Raw genomic sequence first — 18,663 nt, forward strand, 5'->3', positions numbered from 1 at the left:
TCAAGCAGTGACAGGGCTAGGGGACAGAGAGCATGCTGAGGAAGGGCACGAGAACGTGATGTCCTGCAGATAGGTAGATGGAGTGAGGGAAGTCAGCAAGAGCCCTGGCTCACAGGACTGTCAGAGAGAAAAGCAAGAGTAAATGTCCTGGGGCTGGAGCCTCTGGCCATGCTGAGGAATCTCAAGGAGATGAACGAGGCTAGGGCAGAGGAGCAAGGGGAAAAGATCAGAGATGAAGTTAGAGATGTAGCCTTGGCCTTGGAGGCTGTGCAAGGACTCTGACTTTTATTCTGTGGAATACCCAACCAGAAAATATTTATTGAGCCCCTCTTGTTTGGGCCAGCACCATGTGAGCCACTTCAGGGCACATGGAGCGGAGGACCAGTAAAATATGGGAAACTCACAAAGATAAGCAGTAGATAGCTGGAGGTCTTAGGATTGTGAAGGTATTTCTGTAATTTTCCCAAGTGCCTTGGCACCCTGGATTGTTGCATCATCAGGACCTCTGATGTTCTGTGACATGGCTTCTTCAGGAGTGATGATGAACTCATGAACTTTTGTCTCTTCCCTTTGACCATTTTAGAAAGCCTTACTAAGAGATGAGATGCCCGTCAGGCCACCAGAGAGCCAATTCCATATCTCAATGAATTTGAAATATTTGTAGATGATGATATACATGATGGGAAATCATGTCAACAGTTTTGAATTTCATAGGTTAAAAAACATTGAAACTATTTAGGGATTTTTATTTAAATCATTTGTGGTCTGCTAAAGGACATTGAATTTATGATAGAAGACTGAAGAAGGCTAATACATTTAATATGCACATGGTTACATCATGTGGGTATTTTGAGTAATCTATACATTTTTTTAGGTTACAGAAAAGATAAATTTGTTTGGATGGATTACTTGAAGGCCTGCAAGTTACAGAATGCTCCCAAGAAATTATTCAGAAACAGAAGTTCTGTAAGTATTTTCTTCCTCAGTATAAATCAGATTTCTGCTTAAGCTTAAATTTCTTAAAATTCACTATATATTCTGTTGTATTTTTTCAGAATTGTTAGTTTCTTATGACCTTTTCTCACTCATTTTACCACTATCCTATAGCTGTATCTCCCCCCCCCTTTAAATGTACAATTAAATACTTTAATTAGATGCAGAGAGTTGAAGTCTTTATATTTAAATCCTGCTAAAATTTAAAATGTCTTTTGGAAATGTTTTTTTCTTTTTGTTTCCAGTGAGTTACTTGTTTGAACTTAGCTGTGGTGTTTTGATACCAGTAGATACCACACGTAGACTTTGAATAAACCCAGCCTGGTTGGAATTTCGTGTAATCTGAATGGGGATGACATTTCATACAGATTCAAAGGGCTTATGAGCATGTGGGTAGACCACCCTCGTTATGCCGTCTCTGTCCCCAGCAATCTGCCAGCAATTCAGGAATGAATGAGAATAAAGTGCAGCCCTGCCTCCTCTGGCTCCCTCTGGCTCTGGGCCCCAGGGAAGGGGGCAGGGAAGCCTACTGTCTCCCTGCCACCTGCTGGCTGTGTGTCCCTTTGTAGGACTGACTCTGATCTTGAAATCAATGTTATACAACTGCTCTGTGTGTTTCATAGAATTGTATCAAGGGAGGAGAGTAATAGAAATGGGAAGTTGCTTTTAAAAAATGAAATGTGCTAAAAGAAAACAAAAAGCAGTGTTCAGTATAGATAGTAAAGAGGTAGAAAAAAATTGTCTTCTAATCCCCAGATACTGTATGTATACTTTCTAACTCCCAGGACTGGCTAACTACACCATACCAAAATGGAGCTTTGTTATTTTAATGTTCCTTTAAATCATAGTCCATACTGTTGTTTACTGTGAAAAAATATGTAGTGATACTAAAAAAGGCATTTGAATTTTTTTCAAGTGTAAGTTTATTTACGGATTAGTGCATGTGTTGAGAAGGCCACTGTTTCCAGATCTCATCAAAGTAAATGATAATTTCAGCGTTAAAGAGCATATCTTTACTACTTTTCCAAATACTGATATTTGGAAACTGTTCACGTCTATGGGGAGTAGAGAATATTATTTAATAGTCTCATATTCAGTAAAACGTCATATTTTAAAATTAATACAATTTCTTCTAAAAACTGAAAAGGGAAAATGATGATGAGGAAGAGGGAAACAAAACTGATGCAACAAAAGAGAAAAGTACAATGTAAAAGCTGTTTCCTGGGTTTTTGTTATGAATGTTAACTTCTTAACAGTCTGTTGGAATATTTTTACTAGTATTTGCATTCTGGAGGGTATATGTTGATACCCTGTACATTGTTCTGATGCTAAACATAGAAGTTTTGACAGTGGCTCAGTCCTATTTGGTGTCTGTTTCTTTTTGTGCCTCTTCCCTCTGGTGCTGTGTTAGAATGGGCCAATGCCTAAAGAATTTCAGGTTGGAATGAAGCTGGAGGCCATCGACAGGAAGAACCCTTCCTTGGTGTGTGTGGCAACCATAGCAGATATTGTTGAAGATCGCTTACTAGTGCATTTTGACAATTGGGATGATAGTTACGATTACTGGTGAGACACTGATGTGCGTTTTATTTTCGTGTATTCATGTTTGGTGTTAAGAATTTATTTTCCTTCCAGTATTGTCACTGTCCTTGCTGTTCTTAGAGTAATGAACATCAGGAATTTAGTGGCCAACTTTTCATTACCTTCTCTTCCACATGAATTGCTGAATTAGAGTGCCCGAGAAACTTCTCCACTCTATGAGAGGTTACCTAATGAGGCCTCATAATATCACCAGTTCAGGGCATTTCACTATGTTGTGTCTAGTTTGTAAGGGAAGCATTTCTATGAAAAGGAAGTTAAGAACTTGCAGTGTTTTTTTTTTCCTGAAAAATGTTGAACTCAGCCTGTCATATTTTTGAAAGGGAAGATTCACAGGGAGAATGGAGTGAATTATTTGAAAGCCAGTGGGGAGCAGAGAAAATGTATGCCACGATGTCATTAAACTAACATTGCATGAGTTCCAAATGTTTTCTGGGTAAAAAAACTGAAATACGGAAGAGGGAATGGCAAAAATAATTTTTGTAGCATTTCTTCACCGTATATCCTGAATAACCACCAAGTCTTGCCTAAGGCTGTGGTTCTTCACATGCATGAGGGGGGCCCTGTTTTCTTCTTTGAACTAAGAAGCAGAGCATTGCTTAATTGTTCTGTGTGTCTTTGGTAGAATGGTCTGGGTTCCTTGAAAAGGAGAAGGAAGAAATTGGAGGCATTTGGAATCTGGTCTCTCATATTACACTTTGGACTGGCCTATTAATTTCTCCCTTGCTGCTAGCAACAAGTGTGTGTTGGGGGGGAGATGCTTATTAAAATGTGCACTCTTTGGGGCTGTCACTGGCAGTTCAGGTCCTAGTCAACACTTTTTATTCATTTATTTTTTATTTTTTTTTTAAGTCAACATTTTTAAAAATTCTTTTAAATTTTAAGAAAGTTATGTAAAAGAGAAGTTTGGTCACTTAGCTTACAAAATACAGTACTAAAAACTACTTCTAATTCTATATAGCCATAAAATATTTTAGCTATATAGTTATGTCTTAGTATCAAGAATGGTCATTAGTCTTGGATTCTTTCTCTGGCATTAGGTTGTGTAGGATCTGAAATAGAATTGTGTTTTGCAGGTGTGATGTAAATAGCCCTTATGTCCAGCCAGTTGGTTGGTGTCAGGAGAATGGAAGAACTCTGATTGCACCCCAAGGTGAGTGGGTTATCTTTGAAGGCATCTCAAAGATATGTGTGAATGGCATTGGCTATTCTTACTTTCGTTTATGCAAACCACATTTTAATACAAAGTGTATGATAAAAATACTGTGGATGATTCTTTTGATCACCCAGTAACCCACAAACCTGAAATCTGCTCATCTTTCCCACAATGAAAATGGACTAGGTTTATAAAGACGTATTAGGCAACCATTTAAAAACAAAAAGGTTGATGAAAATTTTTATCCAGTGAATTGCGTACCATTGCTGCAGATTGGTATTTAAAACTAGCTATTTCCTTGTACATAAATATCACTTAAGTTAATTTATTAATTGAATCATAAGATTAATAAATATTCTTAACTTTGAAGTTAAATGAAGAAATGTAGAAATCTAAGGAGTAAGAATTAACCGTAAGTCTTCAGACTTGCCAGACCTCTTCACCAAACCAACTTGATAAACACCAGAGTAAGGACTCTTTCTAGTTATATATATTTTTTCTCATTAAAGAAATATTAAGTATTTAGAGATTTTCTGTGTCAAATTTATGTTTTCTAATTTCCAAATTAATTAGATATACGAGCTGTGTAAGCTTAGCATTTTTAAAATAAATATTCTAGGAGAAACCAATTTCTTTCAATAAAAAAATGTACAGGAAAAAATGTAGAATATGGGGGCACCTGCGTGGCACAGTTGGTTAGGGGTCTGACCCCTGGTTTGGGTGTGGGTCACGTTCTCAGGGTGCTGGGATCAAGCCCTGCATGGGGCTTCTCACCCAGTGCGGAGTCTACTTGAGATTCTCTCTCCGTCTCTATCTGCCCCTCCCCGTCATACTCTCTATATAAAATAAATAAATAAATATTTTTAAAAAATAGAGTATGTGACATGCTATTCTAGAATGGAGTATATGCTTCATGTTTTGATTTGAATGATTCTGGAATTTTGCTGTATTATATGTTTTTTCCTAATACAGAAAAGTGATTAGGACTTGTCATCAAATTTGTGAGTTCAGTGAAAAGAATTAAAAAATTCAGAACAATCAACAAACCAAACTTAAAAAAAACCCACAACCTATTTAAACTATCCAATTAGTCTAGGAAAGTTTTATAAAATATATAGCATCTTCTCAAATTTGATTTTGACATGTAGACAGATTCAGAGTTATTTGTCCTGTTTTTCTATAAAACTAGCTAAAGCTAACTTTTAGAATTATGTTCTGCAAGATGAAGTTAAATGTTCGTCACATCTCATAATATGTGGTTTGAGTTGGTGTGCCTGAAAGTACAGCACACTCTGTTTCCCATTTTTCTGTAGTAGGGCAACTTCTCTGCAGCTCATTCTCACTAGACTTCATGATAGAATCAGTGGTTACGTTCATCACCTTGTCTCTTGGGGTTGTGTCCACCTGGAAACAGATTCTGCAGTGCTTTAAGAAATGTGTGTCCAGAATCTTTCCATCATTACCATGAACTGAGGAGGGAGGAAGCAAAGCTCCCATGCCCCAGATAAGGCCAAGGCTTTAATACCCTGCTTGATGGGAGTAGGGGACTGTTGTAGCTCATCAAGTCAATAAAGGACCAAGGGAACTCAATCCAGGTTTATCATTTTCCCCATTGCATACATGGGGAAATGCTGACAATTTGTCACCATGCTGAGATTTGATTAAGAGTTGTAGTCAAAGACTAATTTAGTGATACAAAGTCTTCACTTCAGGGTCACGTTTTCTTCCCTAAGATGTAGGTTTAAAATTCTGAGGAGATTTTGTCCTGATTATAATGTCTGAATTAGAATCTTCCAGTTCAGCTACCTCTTAAAGCTCATCTACTTGTTAGTATTCCTTTTATACATTACAGAGTGTTTTTGTACATTAAAATCCTGCCCTCCTAGAAGCCCAAATTCATACAACACTTGTTTCTCTGCAGGAAATTCTTTACTGACTTTTTTTTCTATCAAGATATAATTCACTTATTATAAATTTCACCCTTTTTACGTATATTTCAGTGGTTTTTAGTATATTTACAAGGTGGTACAACCATCACCTCTATCTATTGCCAGAGATTTTGATCACCCTCAAAAGACTAGCCTCCTCTACTCAGTCACTTTTCATTCTCTAGGCAACCACTCTATTTTATATCTCTATGGATTTGACTGTTTTGGACATACATAGAATCATACCATATGTGGCTGTTGTGTCTTGGCTTCTTTCATTATTAGTATAATGTTTTCAGGGTTCATGTTGTGGCATGTCTCAGTACATCACTCCTTTTGTTTACAAATATTATTCAGTGTATGTATATGCCACATTTTGCTTATGCATTCATTAGCTGATGGGCCTTTTTTTCACTTTTGACTATTATGAATAAAGCTGCTTTCTTGTACAAGCTTTTGAGTGATATGTTTTCATTTCTTTTGGATATAATTATAGAAGTGGAATTGTTAGGTTAGACTGTATTTGAGGAATTCAAAAACTTTTCCAAAGGAGCCGAACAAGGTACATTCCCGCTGGCAATGAATGAGAATTCCAGTTTCTCCATGGTCTCACCAGCATGTGATTATTGTCTTGATTACAACCATCCTGGTGGGTGTGAAGTTAGACCACATTGTGTTTTTGATTTGCATTTCTCTAATGACTAATGATGTTGAACATCTTTTTCTGTGGTTATTGATCATTTTCTTCTTTCAAGAAATATATGTTCATATCTTTTGCCCATTTTTGAGTTGGGTTATTTGTCCTTCTATTGAGTTGTCTTTGGATATTAGATACTGTTGTCTTTTTCACTTTCTTGTTGGCTTCTTTTAAAGCAAATTTAAAATTCTTTTTAAATTTTTAAATTTTGATGAAGTCTGAATTATGTGTTTCTCTTTTGTTGTTGTGCTTTGATATGTAAGGAAAGCACTGCCTAGTCTATGGCCACAAAGACTTGTAATAAAAGATTCTTCTTTACCCGTTGATTGATATCAGCAGAATTATATAAAAAAAACAGTTGATTATACATAGATGAATTTATTTCTGGATTCTCCATTCTATTCCATTCCTTTATATGTCTGCCCTTATGCCAGTACCACACTATCTTGATTACTGTAGCTTCATAGTAAATATTGTGAAATTGTGAGTTCTTTAACTCTATTTTATGTTCTTTTTCAAGATTGTTTTGGTTATTCTGAGGCACTTGCAAATATGTCCCTATGAATTCTAGATTCAGCTTGCCAATTTCAGTCCAAAAAAAGTCAGTGGGGATTTTGATAGGGATTGATCTGTAGATCAATTTGAGGAGTAGCCACCTCAAAAATATTAAAATTTTTAGCTCGTGAACATGGGACATCTTTCTACTTACATAAGTCTTTAATTTTCTTTCAATTTTTTTTCATCTACAAGTCTTGCACTTTATTAAATTTGTTCAGAAGTATTCTGTTCTTTTTTAATTGAAGTGAAACTTACATGACCTACAATTAACCATTTTAAAGTGTATGAATTAGTGGTAGTGTATTCAGAATGTTATGCAATCACCAGCTCTCTATAATTGCCAAACTTTTACATCACTCAGTAAAAATATTTTGTACTTATTAAGTAGACACTCTCCACTCCCTGCCTCCCATCCCCTGGTAACTTCTACTCTGCTTTCTGTGTATTTTCCTAATCTTGATATATTATACATGTTATATATAAAAATCCTGTAATATTTGACCTTTAGTATCTGACTTCTTTCATTTAGTGTAATGTTTTCAAGGTTCATTCAAGTTGTAGCATGTATCAGTAGTTCATCCCTTTTTATGATTGAATACTTTTCCATTGTATTTACATATGCTATGATTTTTTTGGTCATTCATCTGTTGATGGACATTTGTATGGACCTTTGTACTTCTGGCTATTATAACTAATACTTTTGTGAACATTCGTATTCAGTTTTCTGTATGGACCTGTGTCTTCACTTCTCTTACACCCAGGAGTAGAATTGCTGGGTCATATTATAATTCTATGTTTAGCATTTTGAGGAATTGACAACTGTTTTCTGTAGTACCTGTGTCATTTTGTATTCCCACAGCAATATATGACAATCATTATTTCTCAACAACCTTGCCACCTCATTATTTTCTGTTTTCTTGATTAAAACCACCCTACTGGGTGTGAAGTAATAACTTATTGTAGTTTTGATTTATATTTCTCTAATGACCAATGATGTTGATCATTTGTTCACGTGGCTTTGGCCATTTTCATATCTTTTAAGAAGATATGAAATTATTTGTCTATTTAAAGAAATTGTGTTGTCTTTATTTATAAACTATTTAAATATTGTGTCCATTTACTATATTATTATTATTATTATTATTATTATTGTGAGTTTTTTTGAGATTTATTCATTTATTTGGAGGGGGTGAGAGCACATGCACAAGATGGAGGGGCAGAGGGAGAGGAGAGAGAGTTTCAAGCAGATTCCTTATTGAGTATGGAGCTGGACACGGGGCTCCATCCCAAGACCCTGAGATCATGACCAGAGCTGAAACCCAGAGTCAGATATCTAACTAACTGTGCCACCTAGGCATCCATGTGAGGGTTTTTTAATGTATTCTTCTGACTATGAAAACCTAACATATAAGCGATTTGCAAATGTTTTCTCCTATAGATTGTATTTTCACATTCTTGTTAATGTTTCTTGCTGTGAAATAGTTTTTAATTTTGATAGTCCAACTTATCTATTTTTTCATTTGTTGCTAGTGGTTTGGTATTAAATTTAAGAGTCCTTTGCCAAATTTGAGGTCATGAGGGTTTACCCTTATGTTTTTCCTATGGATTTTACAGTTTTAGCTATATCATTTTATATTTGAGTTGTTGATCCATATTGATTGAATTTTTGTATATGAAGTGAGATGGTGGTTCAACTTTTACTCTTTTGCATTTGGTTATCTAGTTTAACCAGTACCATTTGTTAAAGAAGCTATTTTCCCATCATATGGTCTTGGCACCATTGTTGAAAAGCAGTTGGCCATAGATGTTTGGATTTATTTCTGGACTCTTCATTCTATTCCATTGGTTTGTATATCTATCCTATGTCAGCATCATCCTGGATTTTTTTTACTTTATTTAAAAAAAAATAAGTTCACAGAAAAGTTGAGAAGAAGGTACAGAGATATCCTTTGTACCCTCTGCCTTCACACATGCACAGCCAACCTCCAGTATCAACATTGCTCATCACAGTGGTACATTTGTTAGGTTTGATGAACTTATATTGACACATCATTATCTCCCTAAAGTAGATAGTTTACTCAGGGTTCACTTTTGGTGTTGTGCATTCTCTGGGTTTGGACCAATGCATAATGGTGTGTAGCTATCATTTTGGTATCACACAGAATATTTTCACTGCCCTAAAAATCTTCTATATTCTGCTTAGTCATCTCTCTCACTGCCCAAACCTTTGGTAACCACTGATCTTTTTACTGCCTTCATAGTTTGGCCTTTTCCAGACCATCATATAGTTGGAACCATATGATAGGTAGCCTTTTCAGGCTGTTTTTTTTTTTAATTTAGGAATATGCATTTGAGGTTCCTCCATGTCTTATCGTGGCTTGATAGCTCACTTCTTTTTTGTCCTGAATAATATTCCATTGTCTGGTTAGTATCTTAGATTACTTATCTGTTCATCTACTGAAGCCCATCTTGGTTGTTCCAAAGTCTGGACAGCTGGGGCACCTGGGTGGCTCAGTGGTTGAGTGTCTGCCTTTGGCTCATGATCCCAGGTTCTCAGGATTGAGTCCTGCATCGGACTCCTCACAGGGAGCCTGCTTCTTCCTCTGCCTCTCTCTCTGTGTCTCTCATGAATAAATAAATACAATCTTTTTAAATAAAATTTGTGCAATTATGAATAAAGCTGCTGTAAACATCCAGGCACAGATTTTTGTATGGACATGTTTTCAACTCCTTGGATAAATAGCAAACAATGGTACTGCTGAATTGTATAAGAAAATGTTTAGTTTTGTAAGAAACTGCTAAACTATCTTCCAAAGTGAGTGTGATACTTTACATTTCCACCAGCATTCTATGAGAATTCCTGTTGCTCTAGATCCTCACCAGCATTTGGTGTTTCAGTGTTTTGGGTTTCAGCCATTTGAATAGGTGTGTATTAGTATCTTGTTTTTAATTTGCATTGCTCCCTATGATGTGGAGCATCTTTTCATGTGCATATTTGCCATTTATAAATCTCCTTTGGTAAGGTGTCTGTTAAAGCCTTTAGTCTGTATTTTAGTCAAGTTGTTTCTTTTCTTATTGTTGAGTTTAAAGAGTTCTTTGTATATTTTGAACAAGTTTTTATCATATTTTTTTTGAAATATTTTCTCCCAGTCTGTGACTTGCCTTTTCATCCCCTTGACAGTGTCTTTAGCAGAGCAGAGATTTTAACTTTAATGAAGTCCAGTTTATCAATTATTTATTTCATGGATTATGCCTTTGGTGTCATGTTAAAGAGTCGTCACTAAACCCAAGGTCATCTAGCTTTTCTCTTGTGTTATCTTCTAGGAGTTTCATTATTTTGCATTTCACATTTACATCTGTGATCAATTTTGAGTTAACTTTCATGAAGGGTGTAAGATCTGTGTCTAGATTAATTTTTTTGCATGCGGATGTCTGGTTGTTTCAGCACCATTTGTTGAAAAGACAGTCTTTGCTCCATTCCATTGACTGTCTTTGCATTGCCTTTGCTCCTTGCCAAAAATCGGTTGGCTGTACTTATGTGGGTCTATTCTGGGCTCTCTGTTCTGTTACGTTGAGTTATTTGTCTATTCTTTTGTCAATACTATACTGTCTTGATTATATACAAGCTTGATTACATAAAGCATACTAGTTATATAGCAAGTCTTAAAGTTGTATAATCTCAATTCTTCAGCTTTGTTCTTCAGTATTGTGTCCTATTCTGGTTCTCTTGCCTCTCCATATAAACCTTGGACTACCTGTCAATATTCACAAAGTAACTTGCTGGGATTTTCACTATGCTTGCATTGAATCTATAGAAAAGTTGAGAACTGCCATCTTAATAAAAATTGAGTCTTCCTATCCACGAACATGGAATATCTCCCCATTTATTTAGTTCTTTGATTTATTCCACAGATTTTAATAGCATTCCTAATTAGGCCTTATACATATTTTGTTAGATTTTCTACCTATTTCATTATTTTGGATGCTAATGTAAATGGTATATTTTTTATTTCAAATTTCACTTGATCATTGCTGTTACACAGAAAAGCAGTTGACTTTTTACATATTTACCTTGTATCCTGCAACCTTGCTACAATCACTTATTGGTTCCAGGATGTTTTTTGTCAGTGTTTTTGTATTCTATGCAGATATTCATGTCATCTGTGAACAAAGTTTTATATTTTTCCTTCCAATTATTATACCTTTAATTTCCTTTTCTTGTAATATTGCATTATCTAGGATGTATCACACTGTTTTGATCACTATGGCTTTGTAGTCAGTTTTGAAATCTGGAATATGAATCCTCCAACTTTGTTTTTATTTTTCAAGATTGTTTTGGCTATCTATGGCACCTTACAATTCTATATGAATTTGAGGACTGGGTTTCCCATTTCTAGAGAAATGACTGTTGGGATTTTAATAAGGGTTGCATTGAATATAGATTGCTTTAGAGAGTATTGTGATCTCAATGGTAGTAAGTTTTTCAATCCATGAATATATCGGTTGTCTTTTTTTAAGGTCTTTAATTTCTACCAATAGTATGTTTTCATTTTCAGTGTATAAATCTTTTATGTTATTGGTTAAATTTATTCCTAGGTATTTTATTATTTTGGAATGTATTGTAAATGGAATTGTTTTATTTATTTCCCTTTGGAATTATTTCTGGCATAGAGAAACAGAACTAATTTTATGTCCTGTAGCTTTAACTTAATTAGATTATTAGCTCTACTAGGTTTTTTTTGTTTTGTTTTAACATTTTTATTTATTCATGAGAGACAGGGAGAGAGAGAGAGAGAGAGAGGGAGACACAGGCAGAGGGAGAAGCAGGCTTCATGCAGGGAGCCCAATGTGGGACTTGATCCCGGGACTCCAGGATCACACCCTGGGCCAAAGAAAGCAGGCACTAAACCGCTGAACCACCCGGGGACCCAACTCTACTAGTTTTTGTGTGTGTGTGTATTCTGTGGGATTTTCTTACGTTTAATTGTTTAGTCTGTCAAAAGAGGAAAGTCCCAAAAGATTAAAATTTCCAATTTGAATGCCTTGAATTTTGTTCCTTGCCTAGTCATTCTGGCTAGGATTTCCAGTACATCATTGAATATAGTAGTGAAAGTGGGCATTCTTGTCTTTTTCTTAATCTTAGGTCAGAAAAATCTCAGTCTCTCACCATTATGCATGATGTTATCCGTTGATTTTTTTACCTGTAGATTTTTAATAAATGCCCTGTATCATGTTAAGAAACTTCCTTTACTCTTAGTTTTGAATTTTTATCATGAAAGAATATTGAATTTTGTCTAATGCTTTTTTTGTATCTATTGAAATGCTTAGGTGGGAGGGTTTTTCCCTCATACTTTCTTGGTGAATAATCCTTTCAATGTGCTGTTGAGTTCAGTTTGTTACTGTTTTGCTGAGGATTTTTGTATTGATATTCAGAAGGGGTATTGGTATTTTTTTTCTTGCCATGTCTTTTCCTGGTCTTTTCATTTTTATGCTATTGTAAATGGGATTTTTTTTTCTTAATTTCATCTTTAGATTATTCATTGCTGTTGTATGGAAATAGGATTGATTTTTGTACAATGACTTTATATTCTGAACCTTGCTGGATTTATTAGCTCTAATATTGTGTGTGTGTGTGTGTGTGTGTGTGTGTGTGTGTGTGTATTCCTTAGGTTTTTCTATATGCAAAATTACATCATCTCCAAGTAGAGAAAATTTTACTTCTTCCTTTCCATTTTGATTGTCTTTTATTGCTTTCTTAAATCCTCTGGCTAGACCTTCTAGGGCTTTGTTGAATAGTAGTGGCAAGCTCAGACATCTTTTTCTTGTTCCTAATGTTAGGAGAATGCTCAGTCTTTTCACATGAACTGTGGTGTTTGCTGCTGGTTTTTGTAGATGCCCTTTATCAGACTGAGGAAGTTCCTTTACGTTTCTGGTTTGTTTTATCATGGAAGAGGAGTTCTTTATGATCTTAATATGGTGTTAGTATATTTATATAACCAGTTCCTTATTCTATTAATACAGTGTTGTTATATTTATATAACCAGTTTTGTATTTCTAGGATAAATCTCATGTACTCTTTTAAAATATTTTTATTCCTAGTAGTCTATCTAAGGCTTCTAACAGTGCAAAGGCAAAACAGGATAAATGATAAGTCAGGTGTTTAGTTATTTAAAGTGTTCATCCACAGTATGATTGCTTGTCTTTAGGAGAGACATAAAGGGTTTCTTCTTATGGTGTTGGAGGGGGTTGACCCTTCATGATCACAGGGCCACATTGGACCACAGGAAGCTTCCCATTTGATGTGATGATATGTAGAATAAAAATTCAAGTAGACCAGCCATTTGATCAAAGTATTAATAAGAGAGTGGCGTATAATGAAAATATATGCAGAGGAAAAGTGAGCAAAAATTGGATGAAAGTAGTTTAAAGCTTAGAAGTAAAGAAATGGCTTAAAGCTTGTGATGAGTTATAGGATTATGCTGGCTTGTAGGTTTCTGTGAAAGCATGTGACCAAAGATGTTAGGTCTCTATTAACTGCATAAAAGAGGAAAAGTTTGAAACTATGGTTAATAAAAGCATCCCTGAGGCAGGATAATAGAATGCTGTGTACTCAGGTGGTCCACAAATGGGAATTTGGACATGAGATTTTAAAAGAAAAACCAACCAACACATAATCTTCAGATATTCCTTCTGCTGTGACAAGACGGGGGCTAGGATGCTAGAAATACAGGTAATATATGTCATATGTATTTTATATTCACACAAGTACTTTTAGGGTTTTAACATAGTAAAAGACAAAAAGAAATTAACATTGTTTGTATGAATGATTTGTTTCTGTTAGTAATTTAGCTAACGAGCTGTGTTGTTAGCTGTAGTCATTGTCCTTTAAGTGAATTTACATTTTAAGCATCATTTAATCCTATAGAATTTTATTTTATGGCTGTAATTACATTGTTGTCAGAAGAAAATGTATTTTCTATATTTGTTATAGCTTTCATGTGTGTGTGTAATTGTACATCTGAGAATGATTAGTGTGCTTGAAAGCAGAACAGTGTGTGCTGATCTGTATGGTTGCCCCTGGTGTATACTCAGATTCTCATAGATTCCAGATAAAAGAGCCTTTTCAGAGAGAAAAAGAGGGGGGGAAAGGCCAGTTTTTGAAATGTGTGAAGTATAAAATGTGAAGGTACTTTTCAGTGATGTAAATTTAATATAAGGTGTTACATATTCTATTTGGTGTCTTTTGGTCCTAGAGAAGACCAAAAAATATGTGCTTCTATTCCTTCAAAAGTTGCAATCTGCTGGAGTTTTAGTTGAAGTTAGAAAGTGACAAAAAGTTTTTAGGCAGACCCTTTAGCAATTGAAGGAGAGAAGCTTCTTTCCAGGAAGATTGTTGGGTCTTACAGTGAGCTCTTAAGCTTCACTTGGTGATGAGCAGGCAATGTCCTGTTAAGAATCACCTCCTGATAAATAGGGGCAAGTCTCATCCTTTTTTTGAAGTAAAATCCCTTAGTAGCATAGCTTTGGGTAGTTCATGGTATGGCTGGGTCTGTACAGTTAAAAATAAGATCTGTCCATTAAAGAATATTAAATAGAATAGCAGTGGAATGTTATATTTTTTTTGCTTTTCCAGTTCTTTTGAATGGTATTGCTGTTTTAAAAGTAACTCTGATTGCTTTGTAATGTATATGAAATTCCTAATACTTACATTGCTTGGTGTGGTTTGGTCACCAGTCAAAACGGTATCGTGAAGACTGTTTTCTCAACAGTATGATGACCTGTGTGAAAATCTGTTTTGCAAACCAGGACAGGAGCCTCCACACCAGCTGGCCTCCTGCTTAATTTGGGCCGGTAGACAGGAAACCCTGCAGAAAGATGGTGGCTGTCAGAGCTCCTCTGATTCCTAGCCGGACCATTTCCTCCAGGAAGGATGACAGTCCTGGATATAGTGCCTCTCCAAATGCACACTGCTGTTCACATTTGAAGCCCACTCTGAAACCAAACTCAGATTTAATTCAATGAACATTTTCCATGGTGACTTCTGTCCTTATTGAATGGGAAGATTTAAATAAGTATAAAACATGATGAAGGAAGGGATCTGTTTCTCTAAAACACTATTAAGGTATAATTCACACACTATACAACTCATCCATTTATAGTGTACAATTGATGGTTTTAAAAAATATTTACAAGAATTGTGTGACCATCACTGCATTCAATTTTAGAATGTTTCTATCACTTAAAAAAGAAATCCTGAACCATTTAGCAGTTATGCCCCAACCCTCCATTCCATTCAGCCCTTGATAACCATTAATCTACCTTCTGTCTTAGAGATTTGCCTATTCTGAATAGTTCATGTAAGTTAAATTATATAACATGGCCTTTCAGGTCTAGCTTCTTCACTTAGCATAATGTTAGAGTTCATCTGTGTTGTAGCATGGATCAGCACATCACTTCTTTTTAATTACAAATATTATTTCATTATATAGGTGAAATATTATATATATATTATATATATTATAAACCACAATTTGTGTATCCATTTATCAGTTAATGGGGATTTGGGTTGTTACCACATTTTGGCTATTTTGGATAATATTGCTGTGAACATTTGTGTGAGAGTTTTCACATGAAGGTTTCCAGTTCTCGTGGGCATATACGTAGGAGTGGAGTTGCTGGGTCATATAGCAATTCTACATTTAATTTACAGGATCTTTACCAGGATTTTACATTCCCATGGGTGTGTGAGGGCTTCAATTTCTCTGTATCCATGCTAACAATATGCATCTCTTTAAAAAAGGAAGTTCCTGGCAACTTCAAATTATGGGCATATGAGTCACATGCTGGGCTGCAGGGTAGGGAAGGGGGAGAGGGATGTGGAGGTGAGACATGATTAAGAACATTAGGCTCAGAATGATGTGTGATCGGTCTTGTAAATGTTCCTATTTTATTTAAAATCGGAAATAATTTTAAGATTCAGAAGTCACAACAGCAAAAATAGACTCCTTGCCAGACCATTTGAGATTAAGTTGTCAGAATGAAGATTTTGTCAGTCACCCAGTAATATTCTCTGTGAAGCACACATGCACAGATTTAATCCAGGATCACATGTGTTTACTTGTCCTGCCTCTCTAGTGTTCTTTAATCTGCAGCAGTTCTTCATCTTGCTTTGACTTTAATCAGCTTGACACTTTTGAAGAGTACAGGCCAGTTATTTCTTTTGTCATGTGCTACTCACTTTGGGTTTGTCTGATGTTTCCTCAGGAGTAGATGAATTATGCACCAGGGGAGGAATATTTCAGAAGCAGTGCATCCCCTCTGGTGGTGCTGTCCCTTTCCTGTTAGTGTTAACTTTGATCACTTGATTGAAATGGTGTGTGCCATTTCTCTACTGCAAAATTACTTTTTCCTTTTGTAATTAATATATACTTATGAGGAGTAACTTTGAGATTATGTGATTATTCTATTTCTCATCTTTCACTCACTGATTTTTAGCATCTTTTGATGTTCATTAGATGAATTAGTAATATGATATTTGCCAAATGATGATTTTCTGATTTCATTATTTCCTCTACATTTATTAGTTGACTTATGCTGCCCTGTGACTGACTGACTTATTTATTTATTTATTTATTTATTTATTTATTTATTGTAATTGGAATTGTGGATTCCTCTTTTATTCACTGTGCTTTCATCTGCTACTACATTATACAGGCCCTTGGCTGGGGAGGGTGAGGTAGAAGGGTCAGTAAGCAGCCTTCCTTGATCCTAGGGGGCTGACAGCCTACTGTCATTTTATAAATAATATGAATTTATAAATAACTGTTATAAATGATAACAAGGAGATTAGTCAAAAAAATAACATGAGGCCAGAAAGAGAAAGAAGTGCCTCATGGTGAAAATGATATGATGGTGTACTGTTCCATAACAAATGACCACAACTTAGTGGCTTAAAACAACACAAAATATTATCTTACAGTTCTGGAGGACAAGCCTCTGAAATAGATTTCTCTTCGGTTTTGAAATATTAATGAAGAATTAGTAGGATGGGTATATTGAGGCCATTTTATGAAGGATCTTTAAAAAAGCAGAATGAGGAATTTCTAGTCATATCTGTGGTATAACTATATTTAAGCATTTATTTGGCAATAGTAGGCCAGATTAAAGGAAGACCATTAAGGAGATTCATTGTATGTGCAAATAAAGAGTAGGGGCTGGGAAGATGTAAGAGACTCTGGGATTTCTGCATTCCTGATTCAGCAAGTGACTGAATGAGAAGATACAAATGAGCTCTTTATTCAGAGTTTTTTATGGTCTGGAAGTCTCTGAATTGATGGGCTGGTTCCTGACTTTGCAAAGCTCTTTTTTTCTTGTAAATATCATGTTCTATGGTAAATACATTTTAATGTGGCACCAAAAAGCCACTGAGAGCAGAAAAAACTACACTTGCATATTTTACCAACTATGGGACAATTTTTGTGGCCATCTGATAAAATGTGTCATTTTAAGTTATTGTGTCTATGCGTCTATTGTGTCTATGTCTATTGTGTCTATGTCTGGTAGACAATTCTCCTACCAGACGTCCCATTAGACATCGCCATGGTTCCATCAATGGGTAATCCTGCCACTGTAGCATATGATATCATGATCCTCTCTCTCATTCTCTAACTTGATTACAAATCATATCATCATTTCCCCCAAGTCTTTCATGGAAAACAAATTCCCTATACACTATTCTACAGGTACACTATAAAGGGATAGTATTGTATCGTCTGTAAAGAGTGCTCAATACTCTTTATAAATCCAAGTTTATTTTACCAATAATCACCAGTGAAGTGAAGCTGTGGACTTACAAGTCAAACTTATTTAAAACAAATGTTACAAAAATAAATAAATAAAACAAATGTTACTTACATTTTTCGTTTTATAAAAGTGAAGGAAATGTGTAAAATTTGAAATGTAATAATGAATAAATCAAAAAAATTAATCTCACCTCTCACTAGAGCTTACCATTATAATTCTATTATTTTTTCAATCATTTTGTCTTTTTATTTGACTATATATGTAACTTAAAAAGTAGAATTGTAATCTTATTTTTCATGCTGCTTTCATAGCCATTTTCTCTCTTGCAAATATAATTTGAACAAATTTACTCTTTTTTAAATAGTCTTTGAACCTGGCTATTAATGTGTATAATTATCTATTATAATAGATACCATGGTTTATTTTGGTTTTTCTCTTGTATCGGACATTAACTTTTTCTAGTTCTTTTTTTTTTAACTTTTTTCTAGTTCTTTTTTTTTTTTTAAGATTTTATTTATTTATTCATGAGAGACACAGAGAGAAGCAGAGACCCAGGCAGAGGGAGAAGCAGGCTCCGTGCAGGGAGCCCAGTGTGGGACTGGATCCCGGGACTCCAGGATCACACCCTGGGCTGAAGGTGGGACGCTAAACCGCTGAGCCACCCAGGCTGCCCAACTTTTTCTAGTTCTTAAATAACAATGGAAAACATTCTTTTAAAGAAATAGTTATATATGTTTGTTACTACTTTCTTGTTGTAAGTGGAATTAGTGGATTATAGAGGATGGAAACAATTTTTAAGCATTTGATAAATATTTCCAGATTACCCTCCACAAAGTGTTTTCCTTCCAACAACAATATTAGAAAATTCAGACATGAAAAAAAAATGGAACAAGACTCTAGATCTCTCAAAATACAGGTACAAATTTTCT

General features: G+C 35.2%; 1 protein-coding gene across 15 annotated transcripts in view; it reads left to right on the forward strand.

The window, feature by feature from the left end:
* Window positions 1-18,663, forward strand: part of L3MBTL4 (L3MBTL histone methyl-lysine binding protein 4) — a 492,268-nt gene that overhangs the window by 201,396 nt on the left and 272,209 nt on the right. For all 15 annotated transcript variants that reach the window (XM_072828786.1, XM_072828800.1, XM_072828792.1 and 12 more), the window contains 3 exons: window positions 875-966; window positions 2,405-2,559; window positions 3,669-3,745. In XM_072828786.1, the coding sequence (XP_072684887.1) occupies window positions 875-966; window positions 2,405-2,559; window positions 3,669-3,745 (324 nt within the window). The remainder of the gene's footprint in view (window positions 1-874; window positions 967-2,404; window positions 2,560-3,668; window positions 3,746-18,663) is intronic.

The sequence above is a fragment of the Canis lupus genome, chromosome 6, assembly GCF_048164855.1.
Source record: "Canis lupus baileyi chromosome 6, mCanLup2.hap1, whole genome shotgun sequence".
Taxonomy (NCBI): domain Eukaryota; kingdom Metazoa; phylum Chordata; class Mammalia; order Carnivora; family Canidae; genus Canis; species Canis lupus.